The 16,238-nt window shown below is 37.2% G+C and overlaps 1 protein-coding gene across 1 annotated transcript in view; it reads right to left on the minus strand.

Annotated features, from left to right (window-relative positions):
- Positions 1-12,098: 12,098 nt before the first annotated feature.
- The window catches only part of KCNB2 (potassium voltage-gated channel subfamily B member 2), a gene marked incomplete at its 5' end in the record, with an annotated part of 193,902 nt that continues 189,762 nt past the window's right edge, over positions 12,099-16,238 (minus strand). Inside the window, one exon of the mRNA XM_082014801.1 lies at positions 12,099-14,963. Coding sequence (XP_081870927.1) covers positions 12,801-14,963 — 2,163 coding nt within the window. The 3' untranslated portion in view covers positions 12,099-12,800. The remainder of the gene's footprint in view (positions 14,964-16,238) is intronic.

Here is a 16,238-nt window from a genome sequence, read left to right on the forward strand (position 1 = left end):
AGCTTTTTAAACTTTAATAGCATGGATATGGATACTGTACCAATACATCATAGTCGACAGCTCATCTCTTGCCATTTAGTAGAGACAAAATGACATGGAAAGAGATTATGAAGAATAGCTACAAATTGCCATTTGAAAACTGTAACTTAAGAGAGCGAATCATAAAAGTAGGTTGCTTCTGTGCAGTAAAACAATAGCTTAATTAGTAGTTTAAATAACAGTGATACCAAAACTCAATCTGTTTTTTTTTGCAGTAGGAATATCTAAATGATAATTTAGTAGAGATTAGCAATAAATTGTTGCTGTGCTGATTTCCAGTCTGAGAAGAGTGATTATCTGTAGAAAACATGAGTATGAAGAGTAAGAAATAACAAAACAAATCATGTTTATTTATTATAATTTAAAAATGTATTCCTTTCGGTGCTGTTCATGTTCTGTTTGTCTATAGTTCTTGCAAATAAGATGTACTTTTATAGTTATAGTAGTTCAACATGATTAAATGCTTTTTAAAATACAGGTTAATGCATTTGAAGGCACATTTGTGATTGACAAATATTTTTATCTCTTTGGCCTTGCTCCTTGTGGTCATGTCTTCATTAGGGAGAAGAAAATATGCATTTAACTACATCGTAGTTTACCTGTAGCAACTCATACCAGATAAAATCCTCCTTAAGACAAAGTTAGTTTTTAGTTTTAAGCCAAGTTAGCAGCTTTGAGTAAACTCTTGTTCCCTCTGGGCCTTCTGATGTTGTTGGCTAACACAACTGCAGGCTGTTTTTTCTCATCATCTGAATAATACTGTCTGTTTTTCAGTCGGTCAGGCATCAGTAACTTTGAAAGTCCTCTAATAATTTAGTTACCATGAGCCAAGAATGCATTTTTTTTTTGTATTTTCACGGGGAGTATGTAGCCTTCTTGTTTGTGCAGTACTTTTTCCCAAAAAGATGAAAAGAAAGCATTTTGTAAATCTAGAGTTCAACTTTGAATCATTTAGGTACTCAAAACTTCCATTAAAGCAGGTTCTCAATCTTCATTGGCTCATACTGCCTTGTTCAGTATAGGATTTTATTAACACATAATGATAAAATACAAAAAGTCCTGGTATGGATAAGGCAGCTATAGTTTTCACAGATGTTGAGTCATTATGATTTGATTTCAGGTCAATGAGGGCTTCTTGTATAATGTTGGTTGTCTACAGATAATGGCTTTGGGAGGACTGAGTAGAATTCAGTCTGGTTTTAAAAGCAAGCATTGGGAAATGCCTAAATGCCAGGGCTGCACTGGAGGTCAGGCTGTGCTTCGCTTTAGTTGAGGCACCACGCTGCAGACTTCTAGTTACAGGACCCAGGTGAGGGCCATGTCCCCTTAGGTAATCCATGAGGACAAAAGAATAGGCTCATTCCCTTCCAACCCCAGCAAACAGCCAGGTAAACCCTTGAAGGAAGGGCATTAATTGAGGATGGCCTTTGATGCCTGATCTATGGACTTTCAGTGACAATGTCAAAGTTCCCATTTTTTGTTCTAGTGCAGAACAAAAATATGAGTCAAAACCTCTGTGTTTCTTGCAAGATGCAGTTAGGATTTTGATTAGTGTTTTCATCATGAACTGATGAAGGGAAAGTAATTTTACATTTTGCAATTCTGGTATCATTTCAGTGTACGACTGAGAAGAAAATGGTGCTGAAATGTTGAAAGGTGGCTGCTTGCTTACTGATTTGAAAACTAATTTGAAAATTCAGTGCCTACTTATGAAGGTAATTTCAGTTGTGGATTCTCTGGTGCCCATAGATTATGCCTACTGGTATTTCAGTGCTTGGTTGAAAACCTGCAAGTACTAAAAGTGCTGTTTGAAAGGTAATTTGAGTTATTTTACTGTGGAAAAGTTTATTGGCTGACAGTCTAATAATGAGTCAGCTGTATTAACAACCAGCCTTGAATATATCCATTGAAAGTTCCTATTTCATTTGGAGAAAGCCACAGTTCAGAGAGTTAAGTATGCAAACTCTTTTCAGAAGACCAGGGCCTGGAAACTGCCTTGCTGTCCCCACAGATAAGTAATGAACTTTTTGTAGACGCTTTCACCATTTGTTTATGCAGGCAATTGAGGTCTGTGGTCTGTGAGGTACTCTGAAACCTTTAAAAGACACCCAACCTACTACATATTACAATGTAGTCTAATTTGCCCCCCCAGTTTCTATCTTTTTTTAAGAGAGAAGAATGGGCATCGCTTTCTAGAGATCAAAAAACGGCCTGAACAAATTTTACTTGACTTTTAGTTTTTTCTACACTCAATGGAAATTTGTGTTCAGAGAGTCAGCAGAAGCATGATTTAAGCCTATACAGTAAATTGAGATTTAACGTAATGATATCCTGACTATTTAGGTTGGTTTCTTTCCTAATATACTAGAAATGCTTGAATTTTTCCTCTGAATAGATTAGAGAGGGGTACTTTGCCACTAACCTACTGGCATCTCAGTACTTTGTCAGTACGATCTCTATGACCTGCTCTATTCCTGATCTAACAAGAATATTTCTTTCTTTAGGACCTAATTCTGACCACATGTCACATTTCCAGCTTTGCATAAGATGGTTTGCCTGCTTTTTAGTTGACTTTGTGTTCAGCCACAGGTCAGATTGGACCAATAAAATAGTGGAGATTTTCTGTATTTTATTTTCTTGCTAGCATCAAGTACATTCCTTTCTTAGGCTGCTATGGAGTTGGGATGAGATGTTGGGGTGCGAGGTGTCTTTTGAGATGAGGTCCACAAGAAAGAATAGACAGAGGAGAAGATGGGAACAGTTGAAATAGCTAGAACAGAAAGTTCTAATCTCACGGCATGATCAAAGAGATTTTTAGCTGGGTCTGAACTATGGTGGTGTATCCTGGCCCCTTGACTGTCCAGACTCAGTGGTTATTGGCAAATGCTCCCACTCTGTTTCTCCTGTGTGGCTTAGTCTCCTTTCTGTGCAGTTAAACTTCGGAGGGTTGGAGGACTTACACAAGGCCCAGGTCTTGCTGCAGGGTAGAACCATGGGGCAGATAGAACGTGCACCTAGCACTGCAGTTTTGGATACTTTCAGGTACCATGGATAGACGTGTGGGATGCAGACTGTTTTGTTATTGAATAATATAAAAAATTCAAAATCCCGTCTTTCAAATGGAATTATTCAGATCAATGCCAATAAGAAGAGACTGGGATAAGAAATAAGAAGGGTGCGGGTTTTGTTTTTAAGGAAAGAAGAGATTGGGAATGTGTTTGAGGTTGAACAGGAAGATGGAACAAATTTAGATTTATGTACAGTGCTACACATTCAGAAAGGGAACCCTTAGATTAAAAACTGAAAGTGGGGAGGTTCTGCAGGGCAGTGAACTGTGTCTTGAAGTTTATATAGCACAATAGGGTTGTGAAGCTAAAGCGTGCCTCTAAGCTTTCTCATAATAACTATAATTGGCATGCTCACCAAGGGGCCAAGTTTGGTCCTTCCATTTTTATTTCATTGTAATACCATTCAGTTATAGAAATTAAAAACCAGCATTTTATTTTGAAGACAAGGAAATCATATTTCTTCTTTTCTGAATGGTAGAGATACTCTATTATAGTTGCATTTGCAGTAAAACTGCCTGTAAAAAAAAAATTAGTTATTTCCAGGACTCATCTCGAAGGAGAAAAATAATTCCCAGTACAACTTACATTTTCTTTCACAATTTTAGGGCTATAGAAAAATTGGTCCACTTCAGACAAAAAGGTGCTGGGGTCCATGCTAGGTTGTTGCTTACTAGTAAGTTGAACAAGAGATTGATTTATCCACCACCTCTGAGGTGGCTGAGATACCTAGACTTGACTATCAAAAAAAAGGCTTCTAAATCTTTCCAGGCTTCTGCTTTCCATCCTGCAGGTGATAATGTTTACTCACCCTTGTAAAGTAATTTTGGGTCTTGTATCTATGACAGTGCGAGTAGTAATTAGCAGTAATGCTGAACAGGGGCGGGGGGGAAGACTTAGAAGCACTGTGCTTCATTTAAAAAAAAAAATGGATTCTGACTTTATTTGCATAGCCAAATGATTTATTTCTGTACACATTGTCTGCCAGAGATCCCTGTATAATATTATCAAGTAATGAAATCTAAAGACACTATGGATTATTGTTTTGGTATATATGCAATGTTCAATGTAAAGTGGTTTCATGCAGAGAACTGAAATGAGACACAGATGATTCATTTACACATTTATTTACTATCCTGCTTATTCTATCAGACTGAAATGGAGAACAATGCATTTATTTTACAGACATTTGACAGAAATTAAACAGATATTTTGATGTTGAACAATTGTACAGACTACAACATGCATATTAATATGTAGCTTGGTGCAGAAATATTTAGCTGATCAGGAAAATCTAGTATGACAAAAATAATAATCACATTTCCTTTTTTATGAAGTTAAAATGCAGCTGATATGGAGACATTGATACGAATACCACTAAATGTGAGAAGTTATTAGTCTAATGGAATCAGATGGTTAGCTGAAGAAAATAAAGCTATTGTCAAACAGTCTTATCTACAAAAAGAAATGAAATAAAAATGTTTCTAACAAATACAATAATAATGAAAAAAAGCATGTTTGATGCAATTACCATTGCAAAATGCCCTATTATTCCCCTGCCCCACACCCAAATACAAACAACATATGGAAGCAAAAGCAGCATATTCTCCCACAAAATGTCTGGGGCATTTTGTAAAGGCAGATGAATGAGATTAGACAAGATTTACCACATATGCTTTTATCTCCTAGTGACAGTTCTTTTAAAGAAAGTTATGTTGTTAATATAGCAATTTATGATGAAATGTTGCTAATTCTGTAGAATTGAACAATAGTGAAGACACTGCTATCGCGCCAAGAGAACTTGAAAAAATACTGTTGTGCTTTTTTTGTTTGCAGCATTCAGAGCATTCACAGAGGAATACAAAGTAAAGTTCATTAAACTCAATAAAACTAATATTAGTCATGCTACCATATCTATGAAACTAACACAGTAATAACTCATAAACATGAATTAGTACATATTTTTAGTTGATATTTACAGTGATCTTAAAGCAATAGGCTATGTATTCAAATCTCAGGTTCTTTGTACACTAATCCCTCCATGTTTCAGCTTATCAGCATGGCTCCTTTGACTTTTGAAAGAGTTATGTAGGTAAAACTCTGCATAACTCTGAAAATTTAGAGGTATAAATCCAGAACTCTGCATCCTAGCAGAAGTACCCATGATTGTCCCCAACAGTGTTTTTTTCTTCTTTTTTTTTTCATTTTTTAATACGTATTAGAAACTGTTTCTTTTGCCTAAAGCTATAATATATTGCTTCATCCTTCATTTTTACACAGGCAGAATTCCCATTGGCGTTCTGCTTAAGGACTTCAAGAACAGGCATAAATGTTTCATCTTCTGAACCTCCACTGAGAGATGCTATCTGAGCAAAACTTAGAGCGAAAATATCAATATAAGACATAGGTCCTTCACCTTGAAATCGTTAAAAAAAGTAAGATAAGGAATAGGCTTTTTGCTTCTTGCATTACCTTTGACAAGATGTGTCTTAGACCTAAGGACATGATCAAAAGCCTACTAGCCCCTCAATTTAAATAAATTTCCAACTGATGATCCAAATGGAAAGATATCCAGACATGTTAGATCGGCACAAAATACTCAAGTTGGGCTTCTGATCCTCCATCACTGCTTAGCTATTTGCACAGCCATTTGGTTTTATTCATTCTTAGTATAAACTAAGAGTTACTGTTAAGTGAAATAGGGCTAGCTGCAGTCAGTTTAATCATTCCATTGATTTCATGATTTTGGAGTGACAACTGATCTAATGCTGTCTGTACTGTCTTAATCAAATGTAACACCGACTTCAAAGTAAACTGACTATAGAAGTATGCAGTATTTAAGAGTGTGGTCCAAATTGCAAACCACAACTATCCAAGGGTTATCAAGAATTTATTGTTTAGATGATTCTACCTGGGTTAAGTTGGAGAACACACTGTGGACAATTTCATCTTTGGCTATATATTGCTCTTTTTATGCAATACCACTGATGACAATGGCAAAATTTGCATGAGTAAGGGATTTAGCCAAGACTACATGGACCAGCAGTAATAACCATGGTAGAGATAGTCTATGTCTACATTAGCAAGTAGTACAACACAATACAACAGAAGCAGATTTGTTGAGGAAAACGGTTTGTGCTGACAAATTACACTATGTGCATCAGAGGTACTATTTTGGACTAGCTCCAGTCTGGTGTCAAAGCCTGAGTGCTCTGTACTGGTTGTAGCACAGGAGGTGCCCTCATGGAACAAGTTTTCTGGTTCAGCTTTATCTAAATGTAATCCAGTTTTGCGCAGTCCAGGATTGCTCTGTGATGTGAATCAAATTACGAGAAGCAGGGATAGCTGAGAGATTCATGTCAAGAGAGCAATTCTGATTTCCACTAGGATGCCACTGTAAACATCGCCATAGACTTCCAGATTTAGAAGCGTACATTACTCCTGCTGATGTTAAATATGTATTTTAATACTTGTTTGAGGTAAAAAATTACCTTAACAAAATTAATTACCCAGACTGCTCTTAGATTCAGGGTTTACATCAACCACAGGACTACAGTCAATGTTGAAGGTAACAATGTAGAATCACAGAATCGTAGAATAGTTTGGGTTGGAAGGGACCTTTAAAGGTCATCTAGTCCAAACCCCTTGTAATGAGCAGGGACATCTTCAATGATATGTCACCATTCTGTTTGGTTCATAGGTATAATTAGGATAATCTTATCTTTTTGAATTATATGTTAGCTAATAGCATGTACTTCAGCTACTTTTAATTAAAAAGAACAATAATATGTGTGTGCTACTTCCTCTTGTACAATGGGATCCACCTGGACCTGTGTTAGGTGTCATTAAAGACAAATAAAGAACAATCAATAATTATATAGGACTATAAGGTATCACTGCCGTTTTGGAAGAAATCTTCATTGCAATGAAGGGAAATACTTCTTAAATATCATAACACAACACCACATTTCAAAAAAATATTATTTAAACCTGCAACAGAACAAATACGAAGACGAGTATGTTACTCCACCTGCAGATGTCACATGGTGTATGATTACTGAACAAGAAACCATCATATGATGCAAACAATTTTGTCTCTGCCTGCCAGTCACCTAACCTTTTTTCATTAAGGAAACCAATAGAGTAGCTGCAAAGGATTTGGCTCCCAGAACACTTGATCTGTTTTAGAATATGAAAGCATTTCAGCTGGAGTTTAAACTGAGTACCACTGAATAATAAAAATGTATTGGACAAGAGACAAATATTCACACTTACACTGATGGCTCTCAATAGCATTTAGCAGTCAACTGCTTTTACAAAAGCTCTTGCAAAAGCACCGAGGAAATGCAGTGAAACATCTTGCAGGTTGAGGGGGGACACTGAAGGAGTTAGAGCATTCTAAAACTAGAAAATGTGAAGCTGTGAGATAGTATGGCTGCAACAGTAACAGAGAGAAATGACAATCAGTTCTTCTTGCTCCTTGGTTCAAATGCAATAGAGTCCATCTGGTCATTTGCACCAGACTACCAAAATGCTTTCCTGATAAACAAGACACACCTGCCATCTCATTGGGTGGATTGTCTTCTAACTGCTCCCAAGAAAAAAAGGTTGGTGTTTGGAGGGCAATGGGAAGAGAACCAAAGATCAACAAAGACAAGAACACACGGTATCTTCTTTTTCAGGAAAGTCTTCTGAAAAACGATTACAGATCAGATGTTCATGTAGCATGCTCAAATTCTCAGTAGAGACCTACTAGGATAAAAATTGAGGTGGGGTAGGACTGGAAGTAAATCTTCTGCTACTGGCAATTTTACCTCATTAAGTGTGAACAAGAACTATTTTATATATGTTTTATTATATCTCTTGTTTATATAGTATATTAAAATATGCCTTGTTTACTTAGTTTTCTGCCTTTCATCCCTCTATGCTGTTTTTGCATTTCTTGCTTGATCTGTGCTGGCTACTTTGAAAAAAACATCTTGCATTTTTTTGCTTTTAAAATATTTTTGCATTATCAAAATGTTAAACTTTGTTCTCTATCCAAATGATTCAAAAATTAGATGAATTAAAAAAACCAGTCAGGTAGGCCTTCGACATTTTTACCAGGCTGACTGTATTTGCAATAGGGCTTGAGAAAGACAACTGGCTTTTGTACTGGATTGCAGTTTAGAAATGAGGTTGAAGGAGTTAATTAAATAATTTGAAGGTAAACCTTGTTTCAAATAGACCTAAGGAAACAGAAACTGAGTCTACATGTTGGGAAAGAGACCTACTTTTAAAAGAACTAGTTGTTTTTCAAGGAGTAAAAATATGTTGCCCAGTGTTACCTGTTAGGAAAAGACTCAAGGAGCCAAATTAAAGGCAAAAATACAATTTTCTGTACACACTTTTGGTTACGTACTATTGTTCTAAAAAGCTCTTCAAGTCGGTTGCTCTAGTGTTAGATCAGATATCACCTCTCTAACATCACTAATGTTTGAATTTTGAGACCAATTTTGAAGTGAGGACACAGTGCATTAGACTGCTGCATTAGCACAGAGGCTCCTGTGTTCTATACAATGAAGCATTAAAAGGCCTTTTGTGTTTTTATTTAAAAAAGTGTGTTTTATATAAATTCTGTAGTGCAATAACTTCCTACACCATGTTACATTCTTTACGTTATATGCTTCCCCTGTAAACAGCTTTCCTATACAAACTTCCTTTGCAGTTTGTGCGATATATTATTCCCCCCACCCTAGATTTGGATTAATGTGACTATTTACTCAAAAATTGTTCTGATTACTCTGTGAACATCTTTTAAATTTGTACTTTTGGTTTCATTATTGAAAAGGAATTAAAACTTTCATTCAGGATTCTGCAGTTAGTATAAAATATAAAAAATAGATTGATTGCAAAGCTATCTCCCTGAACAATTTTCATTTTCCAGTGATACATAAAGTCAGACCCCTTTCAGGTGCACAGGGGAGTAACTTCATCTTAAGGCTCCTTAAGTTGTTTTGAAATTCCACAACTGTGGGAGACTGACTCCAGAACTTCAAAAACAACCCTCTCCTTACTGTGGTGAATGGATAATAAGTCTGAAATGGCTTCAAAGTTTTAGAAAAACAGAAAAATATACTCAGGTTATTTTGCATAATTTGCTACATAGCAGTTCATGAGGAATGAAGTCATCCTGGACTGCACTTCTTACACGTGCTTTACTGGAATGAATGCTAGGTCCAGTCCTGCAACTGCTCAAGTAAATATTTTCATCAGGAATTATACATGAGCTAGGTATTCAGGAGTGGATCCCGTGTATGCAGTCAGGGCTAGCAAAACCAAATGTCTAAACCTGTGCTTCTGGAAATAATATTCAGCATAGTCAGAAGTATATAATGAAATTATACCAAAAGCACTTCTAAAGCTTGATCCTTTTGCTTCCAAGATTTCAAAAAAATACAGCATCTGTTAATAAAGAGAATTGCATTTCCTTTGCTTGTACAATTTCAAAATAAATGTGCTTCTCTGAAAACATTTAAAATATGGCAGTCAATAAGGGCCTGGTCTTCTCATCTGATTTATATAGTTAAAGCTGCTGTTGATTTTAATCAAGAGAGAGAGACTCTTGCTGTCCTTATTCATATTTCAGTCAGTCCCTTTTTCCGTCAGACTCCCATTGGTTTCAGGGGAAATTCATCTGCACAAGGATTGAGGCTGTGATTTCACCATTACTGAATTAGTGATTTTAATAGGGCAGAATCGGGTTTGCATGAAGTTTAGCTCAGGAGAGCTGAAGGAATAAAAACTCTGCTCCTGCAATATGTTCCCTATGGCTGGACTCCTCCCTTTCCACCAAGTGGCACAGATCTGAGGGGCTTTTCCAAAGCATAAAGGTCACCTGGGAGAAAAAGCACACAGTAGGAAGACAACACAGACCTCAGTTTTGCCAGAACATCATCATTATTTTGAATGGGATTTTTCTGTGGATCCAGAGCATGGGATCAGATCCCATTTGGACTTAATTTGGTCTTCATTTGCTCACTAGGATGTAAAGGCAGATCGAACAGGCCCATGTGATTTCATAAAACTGCACATAGAAAATACAGACCAACACTTTAGGCATATAAAAATTGACTGGCATTTAGTTTTAGTCACTAAAAATATCTAGGAAGAAAAAAATAAAAATAAATATAGAGATTAATGACTACAAAGTACTCAAGAGCTAATTTTTTGAACACTGAGACACAACATGATTGAAAAATGTTAAGCAAAATGCCATATAAATAAGTAAAACTGAATGCAGCAACAAGTTGCAACGAACTGCAACTAAGGACAAAAAAAATTCATTTTTATTTTAAGAATTAATGACCAGACATTGTTTGGGAAAAATAACATTATATTCCCAGTTTTTCAAATTACTGAAGAGATACCTCAAGGTTATCTTGTTATAGAAATCAGAAAACTTATGGAAGTATAGAAAACTTTTTTTTTTTAAACTGAAGGATTGTGCTGTGCATATTATTTGGCTCAGCCACCAGAATCCATGGTTTTGAAGCCTTTCAAACTTGCCTCTTTTCCATGGGCCAGGCTTGAGTGAGGTTCATGGCTTCAGCCCAGCCATTTCAAGCAAAGGGCAATGTTGCAACAAAAATTGCATTAGGTGCCTGACTTTTACTCTTTTAAGTGACAGAAGATGACACGTAAGTAAAAATTAACCTAGGTCCACTATGGGAAGTAGAAGCCTGCTGTTACAAACCACATGTTGGTTGGTCTAAAGTGCTTTTAAGGCTTCCCTTCTTGCTGCCTCAGTGTCTTTGCAAAGCTTGCAGTTACAGCACTGACCTGGAAGAAGCATTCGCTCCCTTCTGCACACAGGGAAGTGAGAGGCCCAGTCTCTGGCAACAAGCTGGTGGAGCAGCAGGGAACTGATGCTAGAATTTCTAAACACTTCCTCAGTCTTTTAACTGCTGGACCCTCTGGCTATTGGTTTCGAGGCTGGACTGCTGCTCTTCTAAACCTGTTGTAAGGGAGTATCCGATTTCAGCAGAAAATCAGAGGACAGCAAAACCCCCTGTATTCTGTTTTCAAAAAAACCCCAAAACATTTTGTAGGACATGCCTGTGTAGTGGCATACTTTTGCTTATGATTAGGATTAATGAATTGAATAAACTTTCTATGGTTTAGGGAATTAAAGTGATCTTTAGGCTTTTTTATATTATAGCAGAGGAAGCTATTGGTGTTGGATAAAAAAATAACAGATTTTTTCAGACAGTGGTTATCGGGTGCTTTGTAATGGAGGCTTTGGTTCAGCATCTTTCTTTTACAAAGCTGGAGAATATCAGAGAAACCAGACGCTTTGGCAGGATTGACATTTCCCTTTATTTAAGTATAGGGGAGAGCCTATACTCTGCTTTTGGAACAGCCATGGGTGTATGGGTTGAGGCAAAGTTGGTGAGTCAGGTGATACCATCTGTCAGTCCAAATGGTTGAACTGAAAACATGGACAAGCTTTGGGGCATGGAAGACCTGGGGCAAGTCACAGGTACTTGAAGCCTGTTTTTTCCAGCTAGCTGATGTGTGATGATAAAAGGTACTACTTCCCCCTGCAAAGCTTGTCTCATGTCCTTACACCATAATAGCTTCAACAACATTGCCATCATTGAAGTACGGGCACTGCATGTAAAGAAAAGTGAAAGAGAGCTCAAAGATCATGTAGTAGCAAATATTGTTAAATCAAAGGAAAAAAGGATTTGTGGGTAGTATTTTTTTAATACCAAGTTAAAAAAAGATTCTAAGAGATCGAGACTTTTGGGTATGTCTATATAGCCATTTGGCACTATTTATTGCCACAGAAATAACTATGTTTTTTTTATTTTAAAGTGGAACATTTTTTTTCATAGTTATGAAATGTTGTCAGTTTTCTATAAAAATATCAAATGCTTCAAGTTCTGGTCATTAAATCTTTGCTTTTCCTCACTAATTAAAGGATCATTAATTAAACTGACAAATGCAATAACTAAAGTTATGCAAATAAAAATACCCATCATGATTTACAGCACAGATAAACTAAAATACTGTAGTCCTTAATTAACAGATATACTCATGAGCTTTTTAACAGAAAGCAAGATACGTGAGATGCTTTAAGTAGAAGTTGCAATTTTGCAACATACGTCTGTACAAAACCTCCAGGCAGCACGCTGTGAAGGAAGTACCTGTGTCCCAGGAAATGCTTTTTCCATAAATCCTTGTTAACAGTAGCTTTCCCCCCAACCCCAAACTATTTACAAATATATGCATTTTGCAAGCTCAAAGCACCTTGTTTCACATCTTTATGAATGCATGCATTGACATTTCATCCTTTCATGTGCAAATTCTAAAATTCATTGTAACCAAGAAAAAAAAGTTAAAAGAGTTCAAAATCTGTCTACAATCATAAGTGAAAGGATCAAAAATGTCAGATGTTGCAGAACACTGGCTCCTAACAGAGCTCTCTTTATTTTATTCACTGTTCTCGAGTCATTTTTTCCCCGTTTTTTTCAGTTTGTTACAAAAAGCAGTCTTTTTTTTTTTTTAATTAAACAGTATTTAAACTAAACAACTCTTCATGCCATGCAAAAATAACATTTTATGCACTTCTTTGAGGCTTTCCATGTTTTAGTTCATAGGCATTACTAACTGTGTTTTAAGAAAAAGTATTTTTATTGCTTTTGTAACTAGTCACATGCTAGTTTCACGTGTGGGACAGTAACCAGTTTCTCCTGGACTTGAATGAATTTCTGGGGCAAATAAATGGTTTTCCATTTTGTGACCTTCTTGGTTACTGTCTTTATTTACCTCACCCACAGCATGGTAAATGTCTTGGGTACAGTTGTGGCTCATGCTTTTGGGTGAAGAGCTGACCTGTGGCTCCTCTGTTAAATGGTTGCCATCACTGTGTTTATCCCCACAGCAATTTGTCTTGATATCCTTTTGCTTTTCATGTTTTATACCATGTAACTCCATAAACTCTTCTTCTTCTCCAGTGTCTATTTCAGTGAAGCTCCTCCTCTCTTTTGAAGGGAAAGTGAAAATCTTTTGTTTGGGAAAGAGAGGGGATGATTTTTTAACAGGTCCCTGACAAAGTGCTGATGCGTCAGCACCAAGTAAAGGGCGTTCACCTTGGGGTGAATTTTCTTCTAGGAGAATGGTGCTGATGTGCTGAGGGGTGGCCTGTGTGAAGTCTGCTCCTGCCGTTACTGGCAGTGGTCTTGCAGTGCTTGGTGGAGTTTGTGGAGCACCACCTCTGTTGTCTTTAAAATTAACTTTAAGGGACCTAGATTTTAATGGGTTGCTACCTTTCAGGGAACTTTTGGGGCTTTCCACGGCAGTGTCTAAATGCAAATGACCATGCAAAAGAGTTTGGGATCCACTGCCATCGCTGATAACAGCTCTGTCAATTGGATTGTAGTCAAAGGTGACATCCGTTGGAGAAAACATTCTGTCTTTCGTGAACGGTATGAACTGAGAACTCCTTACTCTTTGGCTGTCTTCCAGGTTAACAGCATCAGCTGGAAATCTCATTTGCAAGTGAGAGCCAGGAAACAGAGAAAGGGGAGACCTCTCCGTTTCTGTGAAGTCAGTCGCACAACTGGCAAAACTGTCAATACTGGATGTGCTTCTCATGTCTGTTATGATGTCCATAGGCCCAGTTGGCAACGGATCTCTCTGACCTGTAACTTCTTCCATTTCTATTTCTTCTTCATACACAGGTGGCTTTGCTGACTGGTCTTGGTAACCAGCATTAAGATTAGGCTGAGACTGAGTTTTAGTAATCTCATTATACAACATCTCCAGTTTTTGGGCACTGAGGTGCTGCGGGCTGGAGGATGCTGCGGCATTGTTTAATTGCTCATGGGAGTCTTGTTGACTAACTTCTTGGTATTTGTTCTCGTAAGACTTGTTTGAGCTTGTTTCAGACATGGTCCTTTTGGCCCATTTCCACCGGCTTGGGGACAGGTGGTTGTCATCGGACGTCTCCTTTGGATTGGCTGCTTCTCCAGGCTTACCTGAATCTACTGCTACATCTATCATTTCCATACTGCGAGCAAAGGCATCTTTCAGGTTCATGGAGACAATACTTCCATTTCTTTTAGCTCGCTCAAGTGCTTCTCTCCTCTTAATTGCCTTCTCCTGTCTTTTCTGCTCCTTATAAAACTCTGAGAAATTGTTCACAATAATTGGTATAGGCAGGGCTATGACCAGCACTCCAGCGATACAGCAAAGTCCTCCAACTATTTTACCTAATAACGTCTTAGGATAAATGTCACCATATCCTACTGTAGTCATAGTGATTGTTGCCCACCAGAATGATGCAGGGATACTGGTAAATTTTGTAGCATCCTCATCCTTTTCAGCAAAGAATACAAGACTTGAAAATATCATTATTCCCATGGCTAAAAATAATATCAACAAGCCCAATTCATTGTAACTCCGCCTGAGCGTAAAACCTAAAGACTGAAGGCCTGTTGAATGCCTGGCAAGCTTAAGAATCCTTAGGATCCTCATAATACGAAATATCTGAACCACACGCCTGACGTTTTGGAACTGCAGGACACTTTTATTGGACTCCGTGAGGAAAATGGTGACATAGTACGGCAAGATAGCCAGTAAGTCAATGACGTTTAATGGGCCTTTGAAGAACTTCCATTTATTTGGTGAGGACAGAAAACGCAAAAGATACTCCATGGTAAACCAAGCAATACACACAGCTTCAACATGTGCTAGCTGAGGGTTATCATTTGGCTGCCCAAATTCATCTGTTTCTTGAAGCTCTGGCAGTGTGTTAAGAGACAAAGCAATAGTGGACAGTACGATGAACAGAATGGACACAATGGCCAAAATCTGTAAAACAAAATAAACAATGTTTTGGTTAGACTGAAACAAGTATATTTGTCAAGGCTTGCTTAAATCCTTTCAAATGTGCATGTGTCAAATAAACTCAGAGTGGTGGAAGCTGCTTTGGCTGCTGCATTCATTATTTTGTTTCAATGTTTTGATTTTTGTACAGAGAGAAAACATTAGAATCATCTTAGACAGTCAAAACCTGATGGTTTTACTGCCTGCAGTAAGGCAATTCATTCCAGAAAGCAAGACGTGACTTGTCTTACCGTTTTTAAATTACAATAGGAGGTGATATTTATTATTGCAAGTTACCAAGTGAAGGATATAAAGCTCCTGCTTATGTGCAGAACATTATTAATTTTCTGCATTAAGTGTAATTATGTAAAACTTCACACAGTGCAGAGAAGTGATAGGGAATCACTGTGTGTAAGCTGTCAGTTTAGTACTACATAGTGCACACATTCCTAGCCATGCATAAACTTATGAGTCTGAAGTAAAAGTGAAGAAAAATAAACAAGAAGCATTGTTCAGGAGACTAGTCCTACCGACTTGTCATGTCTAGACAAATTTCAGGTGCTACAAGAATCGAAGGCGTTGGCCCTGAATTAGGTTGAGAGCAAGATGTTAAAAAATAAGTAGTAGTGTGAAGGTGAACCCAGTTTCTCATCATGATTAAAATATGTAAGTAGACGAATGCTTCCTAGAAATAATGTTTCAATTTCTGTCTCAGGAGACAGGTTTCCTGAGATGTTGTGTCATTTATTTTGATAAAGTTCAGGCACCTCCACACCTCACAGCCTTCCATTTTGCCTGGAATAGCTGGTCATTCTCATTTACAGAACCAATATTATGAGAAAAGAAATGAATCTATCAGAGAACCTAATGGTTTTACTGCAGAGTTTAGTTATTTATACCCAAAGGAATATGGGCAGCTTCGAGAGAGCATGCAAAGTGTTAAACTGATGCAAAAATTATTGTAACACCTTAATTGGAAAAAATATATTGGTTTGGTTAGAAGTCCTAAGTAAATCCAAGTTTCTATTAGAAATACTAAAATAAATTATTTTCTGCTTTAAAGCTCAGTTTAAGCTTATTCATAAAAGCATTGGATCTCATTTCTCAGAAGTGATACTGTTAAATTCATTTGGTGATGTTTGGTGTACTTCCAAGGACACACTAAGCCTGACAAAATTGCCGTAATACCCAAGAAGAGTGAAAAGCAGCGAAGCAGAATGTAGGTGTGAGGAGTATATGGGGAGAGACTGGTCACAGTGG

The sequence above is a fragment of the Phaethon aethereus genome (assembly GCF_964289735.1).
Source record: "Phaethon aethereus genome assembly, chromosome: 2".
Classification (NCBI taxonomy): Eukaryota; Metazoa; Chordata; class Aves; order Phaethontiformes; family Phaethontidae; genus Phaethon; species Phaethon aethereus.